Here is a 24,490-nt window from a genome sequence, read left to right as displayed (position 1 = left end):
AATTGGACACACACATATTTTACACCGATTCCCATCAATTGAGAGGGGAGGGTCCCTCCTACATGCCATGCATGTGATTATCCTCTCACAGTGGAGGTTTTTTATTGCATTGTATTGATTTTAAACACATTACGAGATAAGTACTAAGATGTCTCCGACATGTACACTTTGTTCCCATGCCGTGAAACATAATCGTTCATTTTCAATTATCTCAAAGAGATCGGCATTTTTAACAAAATTTGAACGTTTTCTCATCTCATCTTATATTCATATCAACGCAACACTCATCGTTTCGTCAACATTGTGCATGAGTTTTCTCATGTGATTTAGCTAAAACTATTTTATCCTATGTAACTTTTTCTATTAAATCAACATTTACAATTTTTTGTTTTGGTTTTTCCTGATCTTTTAGATACACAGTCCTTATTTATATCCGAATACGAATGCCTGCCTTGTAGTTTGGCCCTAAATGACCATAGTTGTCGAACAAATTATGGCAAACAAAGATCGCGATACACGCGTATACCGTAAGTACCACAAGCTAAACGAACCTATTTTTTTTCCTCTTTGTAAATGCTATTCCTATTCGTTTTCTTTTTTTTTTCTTTTTGCTTCTGATATTTGTTTGAAAGTCCGCTGATTTTTTAGAGAAAAATAGACTAATCTAGGCAAAATTGGCAAAAATACATTTTCAGATATTTTTAGTTTCAATGACATACGTATGTTTCTTCTTCAAAACTCTTAGCCTATGTGCATAAATTTTCGATCTAGAAACCTAAATGTTTAACTTAAATCTCTTGCATAAACTGTAACTAATTTCATTATCCATGTGTGCTAGCCTGGGTCTTTCTGCTATATTAATTTGAATTGTCTTTTATAACGTTTTATATTTTTTTTTAATCTATTTTTGTGTCGCTTTTTGAAAAACCAATCTGCTATTGCTTCTAATAATCTCAGTGTGGAATCGTTTACACGGAATTATAAAGAGAAACCGAAAGCTTGTCAGTGCCCTGTAACGCGGTACATGTACCAGTGTTATACATGTATATAAATGTGCACTCGGTCTCGTGTTGTGTTACGTGCACAGGTAATTTAAACGACGGTAATGCGTTTTTCCTGATTTTAATACTGAACCGGTGAACAGTAGCTAAAATGGTTTATACAAAACATGGGGAGCAAATGTTCTTAATTAATACTGGACATTTTTGGGAGTTATACAAACCCAGTTGTCGAGGGACGCAAGTCCATTGTCATTATCTTAGTATACATTTTCAATCTGTACTATGGTGCATATTACCCAATAATACACACAATTCATGGTGTATTGGTTGTATATTGGGAACTGCTGTGTTTGGTTGGTTGGTTTTATCATTTAAATAGGTGACAACTCCTCTACTTTAGACTATACAAGTACCACATGCTCGCCATGTATAACGATGCTCCACCACAGACCAATGGTATTGTTCTCTATCGAAAAAGAAGCAGAAGAAATTAGTGTTTTTTTCTGTCACAAAAGGTACTTTAATTTACACCATCACACAGCATTTGAAAATTTTATATGTAATTTTGTGTTAATTTAACACGGTTACACGGTTTAAATATCAGTTATTGTTCAAATTGATTGGTATTCTATATTAATGTAACTATTTACAATATAAACACTACTTGACGTAAGCCTACACGTATTTTCATTAATGTTGATCTGAGGATAAAACTGATGGGGAAGTACTATATATTCCGGCTTCCTTTAATACATACAAAGGTTACTGTCACTAATGTAATGTCCACCCCTGGACTATCTCATAGTAAAACCGGAGGCAGTTCAGGTAAAAAAACACCTGACCAATCATAGGCCTGCTCAGAGACTTCCTTTGGAGGATTACAGAGAGAGAGAGGTGATCCCAACATCAAGTAACAGACAATCACAGTCTACAATTGTAAATTTCTTTGGGTGTAAATCAAAGGGACCAATTTACCTTGTGTCTTTTAGTCTGTTGCCTTCAGGCTTTACTATGAGACAGTCTAGGGTATAATGTACAGTGTTAGTAAACCCCTGGAGGATCGAGGGTGATATCCCGGAAGGACACGAAGGTACTCCAGGAAAGTTGTTATGTAGCTGTCATTATAAACCATCAGGCTGGGTATCGAGGGTACCATTTACCACCCATAAATCGGAAACGTGTCTGATGTTAATAGTCTTTTACAAAAAATCAGAAAAACTTGATTCACCATAAAACACAAGGACGATTATATATATCATCATTAGTAACGAGGCCCTGTGTGTAATGTATGTAAATAGACGTGACCTATCTTATATATATCATCATTAGTAACGAGGCCCTGTGTTCGGAGCAGGTGAACTAAAAAAAGGATCTTTTTCACTATTTGATATGTAACTTCCCATGGGGCTATATAGTTGTGCATATTGCAATTTGGGAAGGATCGTCAACAAGATGGTCGACAGGCAGCCATTTTGGATTTTGATAGGTAAAGTTTGTCACCGGTATTTTGTCAGAAAGTACCGAAGGGATCTTTTTTTTTCAAATTCCATATGTAGGTTCCCCTAGAGCCCTATTTGTGCATATTTCATTTGGGACCAATCAGGTTACAAGATGACAATCCTCGATACTCCATGGGTTCCGATCACACACGATCTCCACACCCCTGGACTATATCATAGTAAAACTGGAGAAAGCTGAACAGAACAGGTAATTTAGTCCTTTGTTGTAAATCAAAAGAGCCGTACAAACGGTACACTGTGGTTGGTTGTGTGGCTTTGAAGTAGATCTCTCTGTAGTCTTCAAAGGAACTTTTACAGGCCTGTGATTGGTTCAGATTTGTTCCCCCGAGCTGCCTTCAGTTTTACAATGAGATAGTCATGGGATGTAGAGATCGTAGTGATCGGATCCCCTGGAGTATCGAGGATGTAAAATGGCTGGAACCTAGTTGTGCATATTGCATTTTGGGACCGATCGGTCAATATAAATATGGCCGACCAGCCGCCATATCGGATTTTGATAGTGTAAGTTTGTTACCACTATTTCTCAAAAACTACTAAAGGGTCTGTCTCAAACGTCATATGTAGGTTCAACTAGGACCTTAGTTGTGCATATTGAATTGGGATCGGTCAACACGATGGCCGACAGGCTGACATCTTGGATTTTGATAGTTGAAGTGTGTTACCGCTATTTCTCAGAAAATACTGAATGTCGCATTCTCAAATTTCATATGTTAAGGGTTTTACATAGACCTTAAATTTGCATAATACATTTTTGGAGCGATTGACCAACAAAATGGCTGACTGACTGCCATTTTGGATTTTAAGAAAATATCTCCTTCCAATTGTCATGTACACATATCATTCTTTGGTGGCCGCCTAGCTGCAATATTGTAGCTCAAAAGACTTTTTGACAGAAAACGGTGTCGTCTTTAGAGCTACAATTGGTGCCTATTACTGCTAATGGAGCAAAGTAATAATTATGCAAACCATTATAAAACGTTTGTTTGCATTTTTATTGTACTTGTTTGATATCGCTTACCTTCTAGGCAATAAAACTGAACCCCATGAAATATGAAATTCTCATCGAGGCATTATTTTTTTTTACATAATACATATGAAGGTCTTTCTGAAGGGAATTTATACGGCAAGTCCACAAATTGTGAATTTGACGTCTTGTGAGTGGTACGGTAGATATTAAGAATGGTAGTAATGATTGTTTTGGACAAAAAACATATGTAAATGCATGTATACGCATAAAATAATTGGAAACCTACAAAAAAGTAAAGAAAACGATGCCCGAGTGATTTTCGGAGGCAGTGCTCCACTACGACACATAGGGACCAATTCGTACCCGGCCGAAAGGTATAGTAGGCCGGGTACGTATATTCGTTCTAGTGGCCGCCAAGATCCCTCTCGGATCTCTTGTTTATTCATTCATGGCTTTATTCCTCCTAACTTTGAAGAGTAACAATGAATATATTATATTAAATAAACAGAAAAACGAACAGAAACTTAAAAAGTAATTAAGGAGAAAAAATTGGTACAATGCAAAACAATCCAAATGAAATAAGAAAAGTATAGTTTTAAACTATGACAAAAAATACCAAAGAGGGTATCAGGCATTGAATGAGACATACTGTTTCTAGTTAAACTTTAGCCGTGAAACCTTTTCGGAATACATACAGCAGTCTTTAACAAATGAAAGAAGGCAACGGTCCTCATCAACAAGAATATCTTTCAATGAAGCTGGTGAACTGGCCTTGAGAAGTTGGTAGAAAAAGGTGAAGACATGTACTGGGTAGTCCTTGATTATTTGGTGTAGAAATGGTCACGGAGAGATAGCAGTGCATGACTACGACAGTCTAGTAAAGGGTTATTATTTATTCAAATCTCTTTTCTGGAAAAAAACACACCACATGACTGTAAGGTATATTCATCAGTACATCCACCAAACACAGAAAATGTATGACAACGTCCATTTTCATTGAAAATGCGCCACTGCATCATATACATAATCATTAGACTGGACACAAGAGAGTTCGCAATTAGGTGGAATGCACCATAGCCTAGCAACCTATCAAAATATGGATAACATTTAGATAAGTACCATATCGGCGAAGGACGCATATCACACTGGATACGCGTTGTTGCCTGCCAGTTATAATACTTAAAGTCCAAGAAATGATTTCTGCACTTATTCTATACGAGTACATTTTACTTACAAGTCTTTTATGTGGCATATTATCTAACAATTCGGTCCATTTATCTAAGACTTGGAGAAGCTGTAAGCTAGTTGATCTGTTACCAATCCATACTGTTTCTTTGATAATAAAGAGTAAACCATGGTATGTTTAACAAAGTGAGATCTTATAGCAGTTTCTAAAACTTCACACACGATAGACGTTAGACTGACCGGTCTGTCACACTTATCTCCCATTTTAAATATTCTAGCCTATTTGACCCGCGTAACATTTGAACAAAGTGTGCAGACATGCATCCTAGAATACTATAGGCCCAATATCAGGTCTCTTGGCCACTTGTAGTTATTGACAAAAAGACATTAAAGATTCGAGCCTTTTCTTGACATTAGAGATGTTCAGTTCATTTATCTTGCTAAACCTTCATTCCAGCATGCTACAGGTCCCATATCAGTACCTTGGCCTTTTGGTAATTGAGAAGAAGTTGTTTAAACGGAAAGTTACTGCCAGTAATTCGTAGTACACAGTACACGACAGACGAAGCTGTCATAGGGTCAGATGACCTAAACGTATGATTTTTAATTTCTTAATCACACATAGGAAACAGAACGAGACACAGAAAAAACAACAACATTTTTTTATGGAAAAATATTTAATTTGAAATACATATTTAATAGTTTGATGTACAAGTATATATTTATCACATATTTGTTTGAGATCTAAGACACAAAATTACATGGAATGCATAGAATTACGACCAAACCTTGCAACACAAACACTGTTTTGTCTCCTACAAAGGACATTGGTCACCAGTTAGATAACAATCATAAACAGAAATATAAATACGGGCCATGTCCTGTATCCGTCAACAATCATACATGGAGTCTGTATCCCTGATGATTTACACCACATGGTCACTCTGCTGGACAATGACCGTACCCCTGGACATCAGATCCTCCACTCCACCATTCTTACACTATTGACCAGCAGATTTACACCACATGTAATGTGGACACATGCCCTGCTATACCTGTATCATTAAATGACAAATCCAACAATGTTACATTAACGACAATGAGAACTGCTGACAATCATTTGGCTATATATACAAAGACCTTTACAATGACGTAGGAATGATCCAGGAAGAACGAATGACATTTTAGAAACATTTACTACGAGCAGCATGCTTGTTAGGATAAAAGAGAAATTTAAATAGGTCAATGGTTCATTATTTACCATCAATTGACTTTAATCAATGAAATGTTCAATTAATCTGTTTCTTAAAAAGTCTTTGATGCAGTTGCATATAAGCAGATCAATATTTTTACTTAAAACTGTCCAAAAAAAACATCATGTGTTTGATGATCATCATAATCATTACAAGCAATCATCTATAGCATAATGAGATAAAAACAGTTTAAAACTGGTAAATTAATAATCCGAAATAAAAGGCCAAAATAAATTCAAAGTAAAATCAAAAAATATTTCTATTGAATATATATTCAGCCACTATAGGGCCTTCTTCAGTCCAAAAAATCATCAATAGTGAATTGAATTACAAATGGACAATTTTCTAATATGTCAAAATATCAAATGGATGGTCACTTACCACACATATTCTCGCCTATTTTGACATGGAGATATCCTTCTATACCAAAGTCAGGTCCCCAGGAATTTCTCACAATGTAGTAGGGTATATCACCTGTCAAGCATTGCAATAGATTACAATGGAAAAAGCAACAGGTCACCACCATTTCAACAATATATAAATCTTTGCAGGACTCCTAAACCTCAAACAACTTTTTTTAAATGTTTACACTACATCTTAGATACTTTTGTAAAGACCAACTGCATTACCTGCTTGGAGCATTGTGAGAATACAATGCTTTACTCATCTTCATAAATCATTATTTCCTTTTTGACATGGAGATATGGAGTTATATATATATAACTATAGAAATCAATTTGTCATTTTTAATAAAACAAAATATTCTGTAGCAGGATTTTAAAAACTCCCTTGACAGGAATCCAGACAGTCCCAAATAAAAATGAGTTGTGAACACTGGCCTTCTAAGTTACCTGTAAGGTTGTACCCGACAGTGACCACTGGCCTTCTAACTTACCTGTCAGGTCGTACCCGACAGTGACCACTGGCCTTCTAACTTACCTGTAAGGTTCTACCTGACAATGACGACTGGCCTTCTAACTTACCTGTAAGGTTCTACCTGACAATGACGACGGCCTACTAACTTATCTGTCAGGTGGTACCTGACCATGACGACTGGCCTTCTAACTTACCTGTAAGGTCGTACCCAACAATGACGACTGGCCTTATAACTTACCTGTAATGTAGTACCCGACAATGACGACTGGCCTTATAACTTACCTGTAAGGTGGTACCTGACCATGATGACTGGCCTTCTAACTTACCTGTAAGGTGTTACCTGACCATGACAACTGGCCCTCTAATTTACCTGTAAGGTCGTACCCAACAATGACGACTGCGTGGTTGATCGTGTAGCCACAGTGATGTTGAATAATGCCACCCTGATAATTGGCCCACAATGTGGCATCAACAGACACTGTTAGTGGCCCATTGGACAGCAGCATCAGCATGTCGTGTTCATTCTGAAGGTATCTGTGTGAGAACATAAACAAAACGAGTATAACTTTTTACATTGTATATTAAAAATATGATAATTTGGTCCATTATGGTTACACATATACTGATTATAACTGATCTCTCTGGAATTTATTAATATTGGTACATGTACCTATATGATGTTTTACACATTTAGCTTAGAATTTAATGTTACAATTTTATTTCTATAGGCATGGCATAGCTACCAGTGCTATGAGGTAAATAATTGTAACCTAGCTGCTATACTTACGAGTTGCAAGTGTAGTTCATGACCTTGACCCCTGTAGATGAGGTTGGCAGTAGTTTACAGTTCTCAGATGTGTCTGTTAGAGGATAGTCTTTATCTGTTACCACGGGAACATGACTCTGAAATGATAAGAAAAGAACAGGGGACATAACTCTATATCTGTGACCTGGGGAAACACTGATAAAGGTAATCAAGGGACATAACTCTATATCTGTGACCAGGGGAAACACTGATAAAGGTGATAAGGGGACATAACTCTATATCTGTGACCTGGGAAAACACTGCTAAAGGTAATAAGGGGACATAACTCTATATGTATGACCAGGGGAAACACTGAATTCAAGGTAATGAGGGGACATAACTCTATCCGTGACCAGGGGAAACACTGATAAATGTTTTAAGGTAGCAGTGTACAGTTAGACCGAATGGCCATGGGTGAGATTTTTATTAAGCAGAAAGTCCGTTTTATTATATGCATGAAAAATTAAAAAATGTATATGTGCTAAAATTGGTGAATTCAATCTAGAGACTTATATGCAGGCTTCATATTTGCATAAAGAAATTCAACAAAATGGGTTCGAGATTAATGGTTTAGGGGGTATCCGAATGTGCGTCTAAGACGGAAAAACTCAATTCTGTAGCAGCAGAAATTGATAGCCACGGTACGAGGTAAGATTGCTCAAAAGTTTAATAATATACCTATGTCGAAATAGGCTATCACGACAGTGATGCTTGGTTTTAAAGTGTATTCAAGAAAAAATATTCTTGTAGAGGGGGTGTAATTTTGGGTTGAAAATGCCAATTTTTTTGCAATTTTTCAAAGAAAAAAATTTGGTTACCATGGTTTTTACAGGCTCACAAAACAACAAAATGCAGACCTCTCCAAAAATGAACTCTGCATGACAATTGCAAATGTTGTGTAGATTAAAAATATATATACTTTTATATAGGTGTTGTTTAAGGTTAAAAAACTTTGTGTACATGATTAAAGCCTGCACATCATTTTGCTGAATTTTTCAAATCTACTGTACACTGCTACCTAAGGGGACATAACTCTATATCTGTCACCTGGGGAAGCAATAATAAAGGTAATAAGGGGACATAACTCTATATCTGTGACCTGGGGAAACACTGATAAAGGTAATCAAGGGACATAACTCTATATCAGCGACCAGGGAAAACACTGATAAAGGTAATGAGGGGACATAACTCTATCAGTGACCGGGGGAACATTGATAAAGATGATAAGGGGACATAACTCTATATATATGACCAGGGGAAACACTGATAAAGGTAATGAGGGGACATAACTCTATAAATATGACCAGGGGCAACACTGATAAAGATAATGAGGGGACATAACTCTATCAGTGACCAGGGGAAAAACTGATAAATGTTATAAGGGGACATAACTCTATATCTGTGACCTGGGGGAACACTGATAAAGGTAATCAAGAGACATAACTCTATATCAGTGATAAAGGTAATGAGGGAACATAACTCTATATAAGTGACCAGGGGAAACACTGATAAAGGTAATGGGTACATAATAACATAACTCTATATGTGTGACCAGGGAAAACACTGATAAAGGTAATGAGGGGACATAACTCTATATATGTGACCAGGGGAAACACTGATAAAGGTGATAAGGGGACATAACTCTATATCTGTGACCTGGGAAAACACTGCTCAAGGTAATAAGGGGACATAACTCTATTTATCCTGCAACTGTCCCACATACTGACCGATAACTACTGGCGGATAAACTTGTGCTTTATCCGTCAATACGATATGCTTTATCCGTCAATACGATCACGTGAATTTGTTCCATATCTGACGGCACTTTTTCTAACTTGACCCAGAACTTGAACCTTCCGGTGAATGAAACGTCATTCAGTCCCGCTAAAAACGTGACGTAACATTCACCGAAATGACGTCATTTTTACGATATCGAAAATCTCATATGGCGGTGCCGTCTTTTTTCTTGGCTCATGACAAAGGTATGTATTGTTAAGTAATTCTTTAATGGGTATTTATTGTTATTTGAGTATTTTCATTTCCTTTCAGTGATATATCACACTGAATAGAATTACGGTGACTGTTTGTGAATGCGCTTATTTATTTCCAACGGCAGTAAAAAGGAGTGCACTCTCATTTGGTTAAGTGAATGAATCTTTACCCCCGCATCAAAGAATCGTCTCGCTTCAAGCGAAACAAAGTAAGGAACTGTCAATTTGCTTTCGTTTTGAATGCCATAATGGTTGCAGGATAAACAGAATACACGGTTAGTACCTTACAATACAAGGTTTATTTCGGTGCTCGACATGGAAAGCCGAGATGACTCAGCAAAGCCTCTTCATCTCGGCTTTCCTAAGTCTCGCACCAAAATAAACCTTGTATTGTAAGATACTAACCGTGTATTCTCTATATATATGACCAGGGGAAACACTGATAAAGGTAATGAGGGGACATAACTCTATCAGTGACCAGGGGAAACACTGATAAATGTTATAAGGGGACATAACTCTATATCTGTGACCTGGGGAAACACTGCTATAGGTAATGAGGGGACATAACTCTATATCAGTGACCAGGAGAAACACTGTTAAGGTAATGAGGGGACATAACTCTATCAGTGACCAGGGGAACATTGATAAAGGTAATAAGGGGACATAACTCTATATCAGTGACCAGGGGAAACACTGATAAAGGTAATGAGGGGACATAACCCTATAAATAGACCCAGGGGAAACACTGATAAAGGTAATGAGGGGACATAACTCTATCAGTGACAGGGGAAACACTGATAAAGGTAATCAAGGGACATAACTCTATATCAGTGATAAAGGTAATGAAGGGACATAACTCTATATATGTGACCAGGGGAAACACTGATAAAGGTAATGGGTACATAACTCTATATCTGTGACCTGGGGGAACACTGATAAAGGTAATCAAGGGACATAACTCTATATCAGTGATAAAGTTAATGAGAATGTCTGTCTGTCTATATGTGACCAGGGGAAACACTGATAAAGGTAAAGGGTACATATTAACATACCGTATTTTCCCTAATGAGGGCGCCGGGCGCGGGTAAATGGCCTAGGGGGGCGCCGTTATTTGAGACCATTTTTAGATGTTTTTTTCTGAAACAGACTATAGTCATCTTGCTTTTAGTTTCGTATTTTTCTGAAACTTACTATAGCCAAATTACGTTTTGAAGTCAAGTAAGTATTGAAATTACATAATTATGAAGAAATGTTTGCACCAGAAGTATTAAACATTGGTTAAATATGTATGTTTCACGGAATTTTGGCATTTTATGCTAGCCTGTTTGTTTACCATGCGTACACAAAATGGCGGACGGTGCTTTCGATCGCTACTTTCGTTTTGTGGCAGATGGGAAATACCGACAAGAGCACAAAATTAAATGCTTAAAAATGATAACATGCCTGTTATTTAGTAACCTTTATCATAGACATACAGTAAGTATTCATAAAACCTGTATAGACATCGCTAAAATGTTGTTGCCAGTTAGTCTTCATCCATACACGTGTGTGGGGCATTCAAGTGACACGTTTTGTTTTGAACATGGAATTCTCGCTGTTTCTATGTGTAAACACTTGGCAAAGATGTATTAAGTTACCCAGTGCAATACATTTATAGCTGATCGGATATCTGTTAAGCATCAGATTGATGTGAAACAGTATTTTATTAGCGTCTGCAAAGACAAATCGTCACAATCTGGCACAAAAATTGTATGAAATTAGCTGATTTTTTTCAGCAAAAAACGTGGGGGCGCCCTTATTAGAGGAGGCGCTCTTAATAGGGAAAATACGGTAACTCTATATATATGACCAGGGAAAACACTGATAAAGGTAATGAGGGGACATAACTCTATATATGTGACCAGGGGAAACACTGATAAAGGTAATGGGTACATAATAACATAACTATATATATATGACCAGGGAAAAACACTGATAAAGGTAATGAGGGGACATAACTCTATATCAGTGACCAGGGAAATCAGTGATAAAGGTAATGAGGGGACATAACTCTATATGTGTGACCAGGGGAAACACTGATAAAGGTAATGAGGGTACATAACTCTATATCAGTGATAAAGGTAATGAGGGGACATAACTCTATATGTGCGACCAGGGGAAACACTGCTTAAGGTAATGAGGGGACATAACTCTATATCAGTGACCAGGGGAATCAGTGATAAAGGTAATAAGGGGACATAACTCTATATCAGTGACCAGGGGAGTCAATGATAAAGGTAATGAGGGGACATAACTCTATATATGTGACCATGGGAAACACTGCTTAAGGTAATAAGGGAACATAACTTTATCAGTGACCAGGGAAACACTGCTTAAGGTAATAAGGGGACATAACTCTATATCAGTGACCAGGGGAAACATACATAAAAGTGATAAGGGGACATAACTCTATCAGTGTCCAGAGGAAACACTGATAAGATAATAGGGGGAAACATCTTTAAATGTAATGACGTGACATAACACTATATCTGTGACCTGGGAAAACACTGTTAAAGGTTATAAGGGGACATAACTCTATATCTGTGACCAGGGGAAACACTGATAAAGGTAATCAAGGGACATAACTCTATATCAGTGACCATGGGAAACACTGATAAATGTAATGAGGGGACATAACTCTATCAGTGACCAGGGGAACACTGATAAATGTTATAAGGGGACATAACTCTATATCTGTGACCTGGGGAAACACTGATAAAGGTAATGAGGGGACATAACTCTATATCTGTGACAAGGGGAAACACTGATAAAGGTAATGAGGGGACATAACTCTATATCTGTGACTTGGGGAAACACTGCTAAAGGTAATTAGGGAACATAACTCTATCAGTGACCAGGGGAAACACTGATAAATGTTATAAGGGGACATAACTCTATCAGTGACCAGGGGAAACACTGCTAAAGGTTATAAGGGGACATAACTCTATATCTGTGACCTGGGGAAACACTGTTCAAGGTAATAAGGGGACATAACTCTATATCAGTGACCATGGGAAACACTGATAAATGTAATGAGGGGACATAACTCTATATCAGTGACCATGGGAAACACTGATAAATGTAATGAGGGGACATAACTCTATCATTGACCAGGGGAACACTGATAAAGGTGATAAGGGGACATTACTCTATATCTGTGACATGGGGAAACACTGCTAAAGGTAATAAGGGGACATAACTCTATATCTGTGACTTGGGGAAACACTGCTAAAGGTAATAAGGGAACATAACTCTATCAGTGACCAGGGGAAACACTGATAAATGTTATAAGGGGACATAACTCTATCAGTGACCAGGGGAAACACTAAAAAGTGTATTAAGTTGATCAGACAATAACTCTGACTCTATTCAGAGATAAGGGAATATCATTCTCTGGCAATATTGCCAGGAGAAAATATTTGTTACGAGGGGATATAACTTTTCACCATCAAGATATGATGACTATACAATATTCTTGATAAAAACAGGACAGGAAGTTCAGGGACTATGACTCTATCGTCAATGAATATAATTGTGAACACATCAATACTGATCAAGGGACATAACTCTGTGCTTATCAGCAGATCACTCACATCTATCAGCCACTCCATAGCAGCACATGTATCTCCCCCAGTACATCCTGCGTTATACAGAGAACAGTCTATGATTTCCTGTACACTAAGGTCTGGTGGGGTTAGGTGTTTCTGTATGGCGTACATACTCTCCATAACCTCAGCTGTACTGAAGGCCCTGTCAATAATAAATAATACCTAATTAGTACTACATACTGATAAGTAGTTTACCATTGGGATTGTTTGTGGTTAGAGGTTATAGCTATGACTATGTTCTTACAAACCTTAGTATCATGTTATCTATTATACAGCACCTTTATAAGGATTAAACCTTTAAATTTCATTGAAGTAAATAAAATATCATCAATGAAATTAGTCAATGAATTATTACTATTAACTCCCGGGCATTCATTATCTACAGTAAAACCCCTTGAACTGCAGGGGACCCAGTTAATAGTTCGAGGCATTCAACTTAGTTTAGTCTTCTGGTTAAAAACTGTAATCTCAAGTTATGATACACAATGTATTTCAATGACTTTTGAACTTTCATGTTTTACAAAATTTATTTTATTCATAAAGAGATTTCCAACCAATATGATAGCAATAGATAAAAATGTACATTAAATTGTTTAAGATCAAATAATCTAAACGGCCAACCCTTAATAAGGGGTATTCGACAAATAGCAGTTCAAGCTATACACATTTTGTTACATGAAATATATAGGAGAACGGTCAGGACCATAAAATCTGTTGAATGGGGGTATACACATTCAACTTAGAGGTGTTATACTGTATTTCAACATTCAAGACAATAAATAAAACATGTTACATTAGTATTTTAATCATATACGTACCAGCAGCCCCCACAGCTGTTTTGGTTCTTTACTTGGCTCACATAACTTTTGTTCTTAAAGTCCCTCCTAATGAAACCATAAACATACAAATTATACAGTTATATAGTATCAGTTACTAGTTATTTAATAAAGATGCAAAGCAGGACACACCCTTTTTTTTTAAATTTTTCTTTTTTGTTGTAAAATAAAACTGATTTTTTTTTAATAATTTAACATTTAATATGTATACTATTCACTGTAATTAGTACTCCCTATAGAATTAACAATGTTTTACAACAAGTGATATGCCTCTAACATCAGCATTGCACCCCATGTTACATGAACTTGCGAGTCTTTTACCTGTGAATCACGACACAACAATGTGCCTCAAAGATAAAAGGCATATACATGTTTAGTGTAATAGATAAATGTACCATGAGTACAGAGACATATACATGTTTACTGTAACAGATAAATGTACCATGAGTACAGACACATATACATGTTTACTGCAACAGATAAATGTACCATGAGTACAGAGACATATACATGTTTACTGTAACAGATAAATGTACCATGAGTACAGAGACATATACATGTTTACTGTAACAGATAAATGTACCATGAGTACAGAGACACATATACATGTTTAGTGTAACAGATAAATGTACCATGAGTACAGACACATATACATGTTTAGTGTAACAGATAAATGTACCATGAGTACAGAGACATATACATGTTTACTGTAACAGATAAATGTACCATGAGTACAGAGACATATACATGTTTAGTGTGACAGATAAATGTACCATGAGTACAGAGACATATACATGTTTACTGTACAGATAAATGTACCATGAGTACAGAGACATATACATGTTTAGTGTAACAGATAAATGTACCATGAGTACAGAGACATATACATGTTTACTGTAACAGATAAATGTACCATGAGTACAGAGACATATACATGTTTACTGTAACAGATAAATGTACCATGAGTACAGAGACATATACATGTTTACTGTAACAGATAAATGTACCATGAGTACAGACACATATACATGTTTACTGTAACAGATAAATGTACCATGAGTACAGAGACATATACATGTTTACTGTAACAGATAAATGTACCATGAGTACAGAGACATATACATGTTTACTGTAACAGATAAATGTACCATGAGTACAGACACATATACATGTTTACTGTAACAGATAAATGTACCATGAGTACAGAGACATATACATGTTTACTGTAACAGATAAATGTACCATGAGTACAGAGACATATACATGTGTTTACTGTAACAGATAAATGTACCATGAGTACAGAGACATATACATGTTTACTGTAACAGATAAATGTACCATGAGTACAGACACATATACATGTTTACTGTAACAGATAAATGTACCATGAGTACAGAGACATATACATGTTTACTGTAACAGATAAATGTACCATGAGTACAGAGACATATACATGTTTACTGTAACAGATAAATGTACCATGAGTACAGAGACATATATCATGTTTACTGTAACAGATAAATGTACCATGAGTACAGACACATATACATGTTTACTGTAACAGATAAATGTATCATGAGTACAGACACATATACATGTTTACTGTAACAGATAAATGTACCATGAGTACAGACACATATACATGTTTACTGTAACAGATAAATGTACCATGAGTACAGAGACATATACATGTTTACTGTAACAGATAAATGTACCATGAGTACAGAGACATATACATGTTTACTGTAACAGATAAATGTACCATGAGTACAGAGGCATATACATGTTTACTGTAACAGATAAATGTACCATGAGTACAGAGACATTTACATGTTTACTGTAACAGATAAATGTACCATGAGTACAGAGACATATACATGTTTACTGTAACAGATAAATGTACCATGAGTACAGAGACATATACATGTTTACTGTAACAGATAAATGTACCATGAGTACAGAGACATATACATGTTTACTGTAACAGATAAATGTACCATGAGTACAGAAAGATTTAAAATATGGCTGACTTTTTTGTCCACAACTTACATTTTGGATCATTAATAAGGGTCCCTCCCTCTCCTTTGTTAAAATTATGTAAGCGCCTTAGGTACTAATTACGGCAAATACGGATTTTTTTTTGTATTGCTTGCTTATAATGTTGCACTTTTATAAATAATGTATGTTAGTAAAATAAAATACTGACCAGTCCAGTTTCTCCGGAATGCCTAAGGTGTATAATTTTTCTGTTTGCGTTACATGATTCTGTGTCTTCAGGGGATGGTGGTGTGGCTTCCAGTCAGTTAAGTAAGACACTGTAACAAAATTTGATGTAAATCAAATAGTATTTTCAGTGAGCCATTATTCAATGGAACACCACATCTTCAAATTGAAATAACACAATGTAAAGAAAGAACAATGTATTACATAACACAATGTAAAGAAAGAACAATACATATCACAAAAAAAATGAAAAAGATCTGTTAAACAAAATATCTTATCGTAAGTTATCAAAGGAAGGAAGATTGACCTTTGAACTCCTCTGGTGTCAGATCTGAAAATTTGTTGATTCCATACCAGGCAGTCGACTTATTGTTTGGTTGGTTCAATTTTTCAATTCTCATCAAATTTTCCTGAAATAAGATAAATATTCTAGATTTTCATAATTCATTACATGATAAAACAGGAAATAACAGGCCCAGAAGGCCTGTATCTCTCACCAGGATATTACAATGATGATGGTAAAATACTAAAAATTTCATGGAGAATGGAAAAAAATTTTAACAAAGTTTTATTTCTCCAATAAAAGGATGTCGATCATTTAGGAAAATAATTTCTGGCCTGAATTTGAGATTTCAGTTGTCCAAGTTGGTCCCTTAATTAATTGAGCCCCATGTGAACCTAGCCCGAGATTCTCTGGCCCTGACACCAGACTTAGACATTATGACAGATAGATGTCTGGTTTAGGGCCAGAGCGCAGTAGTACTTGAAAACCTGGAATAAGCCGACAACCGTTTGGTATCGGGCCAGGTACTCTCCGATTCAGACTACTTACAAAATATTACCACTGAGAATTGCCACTTATCTTGGTCTTTTCAACAAATGAATAATTTATCAACTCATAGCCATCCATTTCATCACGAATGCACGTTCTATTGTGTCAACACAGTCTTCTTTTCCGCAACTTTAAATTTCTCTCCTCGTCGTCGCCATTTTCCTCGTAGAATGCAAATCATCTTTAATCTCGACGTATTGCTATATTTGGGTAGATAAGATATTCATTTGTTGAATAGACTTAAGGTAAGTGATGCTTCTTGGTGGTCAGTCTTAATCGGAGAGTGCCTGGCCTGATACCAAACGGTGTCGGCTTATTCCAGGTTTTCGAGTACTACTGCGCTCTGGCCCTAAACCAGACATCTATCTGTCATAATGTCTAAGTCTGGTGTCAGGGCCAGAGTATCTCGGGCTAAGCCCCACCCTGCTGGGAGAATTGGATTTGGAGTTCAGATACATCATTTATATCAAATCTAATATGGGATGTTTTTGACCAAATTTGGTTGAAGTCAATCCATAGCTTCATATCTGTATATGCATATGACTACTTTTACATGTACTTCCACCTCCGTAAACCTAATACAGGTCCCACCAGTCATGACCCGGGCGGGAGGGGTTGTCAAAGTCATTATTTATACAAATTATGATCATTTATCGTCCTTATCTGTGGATTTCATATTTAAAGTTAAAATAAAATAATGACCAAGATTCACGAAAATTAAAAACTTAATCCGGACAAAGATTTACCGTTTCAGGAATATAGTCTATCCCTTACACTCCGATTCTAAATATGTATCGAATGTAAATATTACCTTAAATATATTGAATCTGCTGTGCAATTCATCTGGATGGTTCGCGTAAGATTTCTTGTACTGGTCAACATACTTTAAAAACGTACCACCAAATATGTCAATTCCTAAAGTAAACTCAAATAACAGCAATGTTGTGAAAGCGAAAATAGAATTCCACATGACTCTCCGTATTTTCGGAACATTTCTGGATCTACTATTGCTTTTGACGATTATGTGAAGATAAGCAAAATCGTACCCCTTTGTAAAGATCCCTGGAGCATTTTTTTTTTTTATTTGTGTGTGTGCGCGACTTTTTGATTAGTTTATTTTCGGTTGTTCAAAGTTGTAGTATTCATTTTGGAAAATTATTTCTCTCACATTTTTTTCATGTGTGAAAAATAAATAAACATTTGTACAAGAACTTGAAAATCCCTTGACTTTTATTATGATTTTTTTTATTACCTGATACACAGGCGTCTACACCTGGTTTTGGAAAAATAAAAACATACTACCTCTAGGGGTAGGTTATTATATTTTTTAATTAGATACAGTTTCATCAGAGAATGGATCCATATACTATATTTAGATGTTGTAATGGTCTAGATCAATAATCGTGTTTAAATCACATCCTTTGTATAGAATATGATTTATAGATTTTTTTTTAATCTAGACCCCTAAAACGTCTAAAAAATGGCCAATAGGCACTCTGTTTTGTCCAAACTTCAAATACACGCGTATTAGACTCCCTCATTTATCTTCACTTCTTACACAAGCACATACAATGTACATTCTCAATTTTCCCTTAGAAATATTACTGACTGGATTTCCCTACCACCACAAATTCTTTCAAATCCCTCAACTCCAGCTTTCAAATCATAATCTGCTATGATATAATTTGATATTGTTTTATCAGAGACATACCTGCACATGTAGATAGTCTATCTAGATATACATGTACATTGGTCTATCGATGTCTCTGATGTAATGTAGATGTACAGAATTGATATACTTCTCAGATCCATGTGGATATAACGTGTTATTATATAGATAGCCTACAACTGTACCAGACACATTCAGCACAGCTTGATACTTTTATATTGGTGTTTTATTTTTATTTTTCAAACAAACATAACCATATGACTGACATTAAAGGCCCCACTACCTTTCCGGTGCAAAATTTAAAGGTTTCTTGAAAACATCATTAATAACTTAAGAACATACATATCGATGGCATAAGATAGGTAACAATACCAAACATATGCAAAATTTTCTGCGTAAGTTATGATAACTGTGGAGAGATTCATTTCGCTGTTTTGCCGTCTGCCGCAGTGATATTCAACTACAGGACGGTATTTAGGACGATGGCGGGAAACATAAGACGACCCCGCGTTATGAAAATTAACATTTTATTTATTTTAATTAAATTGTTCAGAAGCTAATGATAAGTGTAGTATTAACAGTAAGTTAATAACTTTTGCGACTCTTCAAAATCATCGATCTCGTTTTACATTCCCATTTTAAAAATTAAAAAAGCCGTTTCAGAAAAGTAGTGGGCCTTTAAAGAGAGAAACACGCGACATAATTTTAGGAATTGCAAAAGGACGTATTATCCTTTGGACGGCCGTAACGTATTTATGTATGCGTAATTATGCATTTGCCGCATTTCATGCACCCTTCTGGAGCCCCACTGAGAGACTGTTGAAAACTAAATACTAGTTTTTTGAAAAGAAGATGTTCATCCCTATATAGCATGTCAATATCGATTCGGTCATTGCATTAGTGACGTCACAAATCACCTTTGAACATGCCCAAATAAGTCAAAAATTGAGGTCTGAAACCCGGGATTTTTAGTGTGTGTGCCCGGAAACCTGACGTTGTGAGCTTAATTATCAAGATACAGACATGCAGATGGTCTTAAACGATAGAAGAGATATCAAAAGTAAGAGAAAATAGAGAGAAAGGGGAAAGGAAGGGGAAAATATCAGCAGCTTAGGGGAATTCCGATTTCAAAAAAAAAAAAAAAAAAAAAAAAAAAAAAAACTAAGTCCCCACGCGCAGGTTTCTGCCTTCCATGACCCGTGCGTGGTGACCTTTAGGGGACTTCCGGTGACTGTTTTTACTTGTTTGTAGTGTGTGCTGTTTGTTATCATCGTGAAAAATGGCATCAAACCGTAAATCTAGATGCAAACTGCTTTCATAGATGGCATTTAGTGTTTCCCACAGGAAAAAAAAGGGCATGGTGCTGGGTTTTTGAAAAGGGCACCTTGACCGCGATAAATAACCATCAGAGGGCACAAAGGTTATATCGACAACTTCCAATACATGGGGAAATTTTTAAAACTGTCTTGTTGTTTACATTTAATTCTGGTTCAACTTAATATCATTTAAATGCTTTAAACTCTCTGAGTTGCTAAGTAATATCAGGACATATATTTAATTATTCTGAGTGAAAAAAATGATTTTGAAAATTGTAATCTGCAGATCACATGATCATGACTATAATTGATTCACAAGAAAGATCTAAATTTCATTTATATTAATTAAAAGAATGTGAAAATTCAAAAATGCAATTACCTTTATTTTAATATATATCTTTATTTAAATATTAAAAATATACTGTATTGATTTGAATAAGATAACATGTTTCATAATAATGGACGATTAATTAAAATAATGTTCTAAATTTACAAGCATTAAATTAAGAAAATACAGATAAGTGTGAGAGTAGTATGCAAAATATTTCAATTTTAATCTGATAGTAAGAAAAAAGTTGATTTCTTTTTAATTTGATAGCTATTAATAATTTTTATTATTATTAAGATATCTTTTCTAAAAATAAATTCACATCGAAATTCTAAAAAAATAATACCGTTTTCGTTTTTAAAAACGTGAATATATTAGTAAAAATCCTGAAATTCAATACCTCCGGATCTACTATTACATATACACCCAAAATGGCGGCCATTACGATTGCAAATCTTGTGACAGAGATATGGGCTGTTTTTCGGATTATGCGGTTTGACTGGTTGGACCTAGTTGTTAGTTTATTAATTAAAGACGGACCTGGTGATTTTATAGTGTTTTCAGACGTGCCTTGACAAAACCCTTACAGGCCTGTATCGACATCTATAGGTCCATCAGGTTTTATACTTGAAATAATGACTTTAACCAATGGTCGAACCGGCTGTTCTGAATAAACGAAAACGGCCATGGTTGCATTTTTTTGCTTAGTTGATAGAGCGGTAGACCATGTCCAGTCTCAAGCCACACTACTCTCTCCCTGTTACATTTGGTGCCGTAGACCTCTTTAAGGAGAAGCTGTTTTGCGCTAAAGGGAATTTTCCTTTTACTCAGTTGATATAGCAGCGGACCTGTAGATCTTGGGCCATTGGTTCAAGTCCGTCTATTTGGCACACTAATCTCACCCTGTTATAGAACTTATATGTTTCCATTTTGATTGTCACCGTTGAATTGAATTAATATTTATATATATATGGCCAAAAAAACCTTGACGAACATAAAACATTTTTACATTCTTAAGATATTACAATTCAAAGAGAGTGTAAAAAAAAAAAGAAAAAAGAAGAAGAATAAGAACTCATAATTGGGTACCGTATTTTCCCTATTAAGAGCGCCTCTAATAAGGGCGCCCCCACGTTTTTTGCTGAAAAAAATCGACTAATTTCATACAATTTATGTGCCAGATTGTGATGATTTGTCTCTGCAGACGCTAATGAAATACAGTTTTACATCAATCTGATGCATAACAGATATCTAATCAGCTTGTATAAACACTAAATTTATTGCACTGAATAACTTGCCAAGTATTTACACATAGAAATAGCGAGAACACCATGTTCAAAACAAAACGTGACACACACGTGTAAGGATGAAGACTAACTGGCAACAACATTTTAGCGATGTCTGTACAGGTTTTATGAATACTTACTGTATATCTATGATAAAGGTTCCTAACTAACAGTAATATTATCATTTCTAAGCATTTTATTGTGTGCTCTTGTCGGTATTCCCCATCTGCCACAAAACGAAAGTAGCGATCGAAAGCACCGTCCACCATTTAGTGTACGCAAGGTAAACAAACAGGCTAGTATGAAATGCAAAAATTCCGTGAAACAGACAGGTGCATACATTTCTTCATTATTATGTAATTTCAATACTTACTTGACTTCAAAACGAAAGTTGGTTATCATAAGTTTCAGAAAAATACGAAACTAAAAGCAAGATGACTATAGTCTGTTTCTGAAAAAAACATCTAAAAATGGTCTCAAATAACCGCGCCCCCCTCAGTCATTTACCCGCGCCCGGCGCCCTCATTAGGGAAAATACTGTATTATCATATTGAAAAGAAGTGCATTTTAAACATGTGTGATACCGCACAACATTTACCCTTTTGGAAAGTTCAATGTAGGGAGAGATTTCCCACCTATCTGTCATACTCTAGATCTTGAAATATGAAACCATAGAAATAATTTTTGGATGAGAACAAACTACTCGGTAAAAATTACATATAGGATAAATATAAATCAGTTTGCTGTTTTAATTTGAAACATGCTACCAAAACTGGGATTAGCCGCTGAATTTGATTAGATTGTATTCACAATTTGATACTTGAAATATTTTTAAATGTATTTTGTATAGGTTGCACTTACATTCAAGGTGAAATAAAGGCATATTGATACAATACAAGTACAGTCTGTGACATTAATTTTTCGCTGCTAGTCATTTGGACAAGTAAACCCCAAAATTTTACTAGTCTGACTATTTAATAACTAATCCAAATTAAATAAACAGCCATTTAGGCGTTTTGCTTCAGCACTTCAGCCATTATCAGTTCAGGATTTTAGACCAAAATAACAGTCTGAATGCATTTGTGAATGCATTCAGACAATTTTCTCAAAATGATGCATCCGGAATGAAAAAAATCACATGTATACAGAATTCACTCAAAATATGTTCCAATTGACCACCGCTCTTGTAAATATAGTATATTTACCAATTTTAATCAGATGGGGAGTCACTAGTCCAATTGGACTAGTGCTTAAAGTCGCAGACTGCAAGTATTATATTATATGAGTTATTTCCCCTTTAAATAATCTTATTATGTTATGCCACCTAGCTTCATTATCAATTGCGATTGGCTCTGAATAATAATAGAAGGAGTAATACTTTTTTAATCATGAGTCTATAGTTAGTTAATTTCATAATGGTTTTAAACTTGAATTGTCTACATTGGTTCATATGCACAAATACTTTGAATACCATACTATTGTATGGTGGACATAACATATAGTCTATTTGTGGTTGGTTTAATACTTCAGTTTCCTGATTTTATTCTAAAATGAACTGAAAAGCACTTACCTATTTTTTTCTCATAAATGTTTTTTTTCCAAAAAGGGGGATATCTCCAAATATTCAAAGTTAGATGTAAATGTTTTATCAGATTGATATATTTTCCCATACATACATGTATTAATACTTCAACTTTTTTACATTTTACAGCTTCTTGTCCGAGATGTTGACTTCATTAATCTGCATATGCATCATATTTATCGTCGTTGTCGCCATAGCAACTACATTTCTTCGATATTGGATCCACCGTAGGTCTGCATTCCAACTTCCACACATCCGTAAAACCAAATCAGGGGAGGTAACTCCTGTCATTGGATTCTTCCATCCATACTGCAATGCTGGAGGTGGCGGTGAGAGAGTGTTGTGGGTTGCTATCCGTTCAATACAACGAAGGTAAGAATCAGTCATAGTATCCTATTAATGTGGTGGATGTGAGAACATATGTGCATATATATCCTTTCGACGACCGGCAGGATTCGAACTTGACTCAATTTTGATAGTTAAAACAAATGCCATCTATGAAAACAGTTTGCATCTAGATTTTGGTTTGATGCCATTTTCACGATGATAACAAACAGTACACACTACAAACAAGCAAAAACAGTCACCGGAAGTTCCCTAAAGGTCACCACGCACGGGTCATGGGAGGCAGAAACCTGCCCATGGGACTTGTTTTCTTTTTTTTTTTTTTTTTTGAAATTGGTGCTATTTTCCCCTTCCTTTTCCCTTTCTCTCTATTTTCTCTTACTTTGATATTTCTTCTATCGTTTAAGACCATCTGCATGTCTGTATTTTGATAATTAAGCTCACAACGACAGGTTTCCAGGCACACACTAAAATCCGGATTTCAGATCTCAATTTTTGACTTATTTGGGCATGTTCGAAGGTGATTTGTGACATCACTAATGCAATGTCCGAATCGATATTGACGTGCTATTTAGAGATGAACATCTCCTTTTCAAAAAACTAGTATTTAGTTTTCAATGGTCTCAGTAAGGCTCCAGAAGGGTGCATGAAATGGAGCAAATGAATGATTACGCATAAATACGTTACGGCCGTCCAAAGGATATATGATAAAAGTTTTATTAAGCCTAGAGCTGCTTTCCCCATCAATTTATATTTTACTGGCTTATTGCTATCCTTTTATATTTACATGTTGGGATTCCCACTTGAAATCTTCGATAATAGGAAAAA

General features: G+C 35.6%; 2 protein-coding genes across 2 annotated transcripts in view; one reads left to right on the top strand and one right to left on the bottom strand.

Moving 5' to 3' along the window:
* Positions 1-24,490, top strand: part of LOC138327614 (GDP-Man:Man(3)GlcNAc(2)-PP-Dol alpha-1,2-mannosyltransferase-like) — a 35,658-nt gene that overhangs the window by 9,200 nt on the left and 1,968 nt on the right. Inside the window, exon 2 of the mRNA XM_069273860.1 lies at positions 23,447-23,689. Coding sequence (XP_069129961.1) covers positions 23,447-23,689 — 243 coding nt within the window. The remainder of the gene's footprint in view (positions 1-23,446; positions 23,690-24,490) is intronic.
* On the bottom strand, positions 5,570-18,106 carry LOC138326738 (cathepsin O-like). The gene is made up of 9 exons (XM_069272750.1): positions 17,948-18,106; positions 16,612-16,714; positions 16,288-16,396; positions 14,064-14,129; positions 13,231-13,387; positions 7,590-7,705; positions 7,173-7,336; positions 6,308-6,400; positions 5,570-5,728 (listed from the first exon to the last, which is right to left on the bottom strand). The coding sequence occupies exons 1-9, from the start codon at positions 18,104-18,106 to the stop codon at positions 5,691-5,693; spliced, it is 1,005 nt and encodes a 334-aa protein (XP_069128851.1). The 3' UTR covers positions 5,570-5,690.

The sequence above is a fragment of the Argopecten irradians genome, chromosome 7, assembly GCF_041381155.1.
Source record: "Argopecten irradians isolate NY chromosome 7, Ai_NY, whole genome shotgun sequence".
NCBI lineage: Eukaryota > Metazoa > Mollusca > Bivalvia > Pectinida > Pectinidae > Argopecten > Argopecten irradians.
The sequence above is the reverse complement of the archived record's forward strand: the minus strand, read 5'-3'. Positions and strand labels throughout refer to the sequence as shown.

Coding starts and splice junctions, on each gene's coding strand:
- LOC138326738 (XM_069272750.1), bottom strand. CDS start 18,106: ATGTGGAATTCTATTTTCGCTTTCACAACATTGCTGTTATTTGAGTTT. Junction 16,715..17,947: donor GCAGATTCAATATATTTAAG/GTAATATTTACA, acceptor ATCTTATTTCAG/GAAAATTTGATGAGAATTGA. Junction 16,397..16,611: donor GACACCAGAGGAGTTCAAAG/GTCAATCTTCCT, acceptor ATTTTGTTACAG/TGTCTTACTTAACTGACTGG.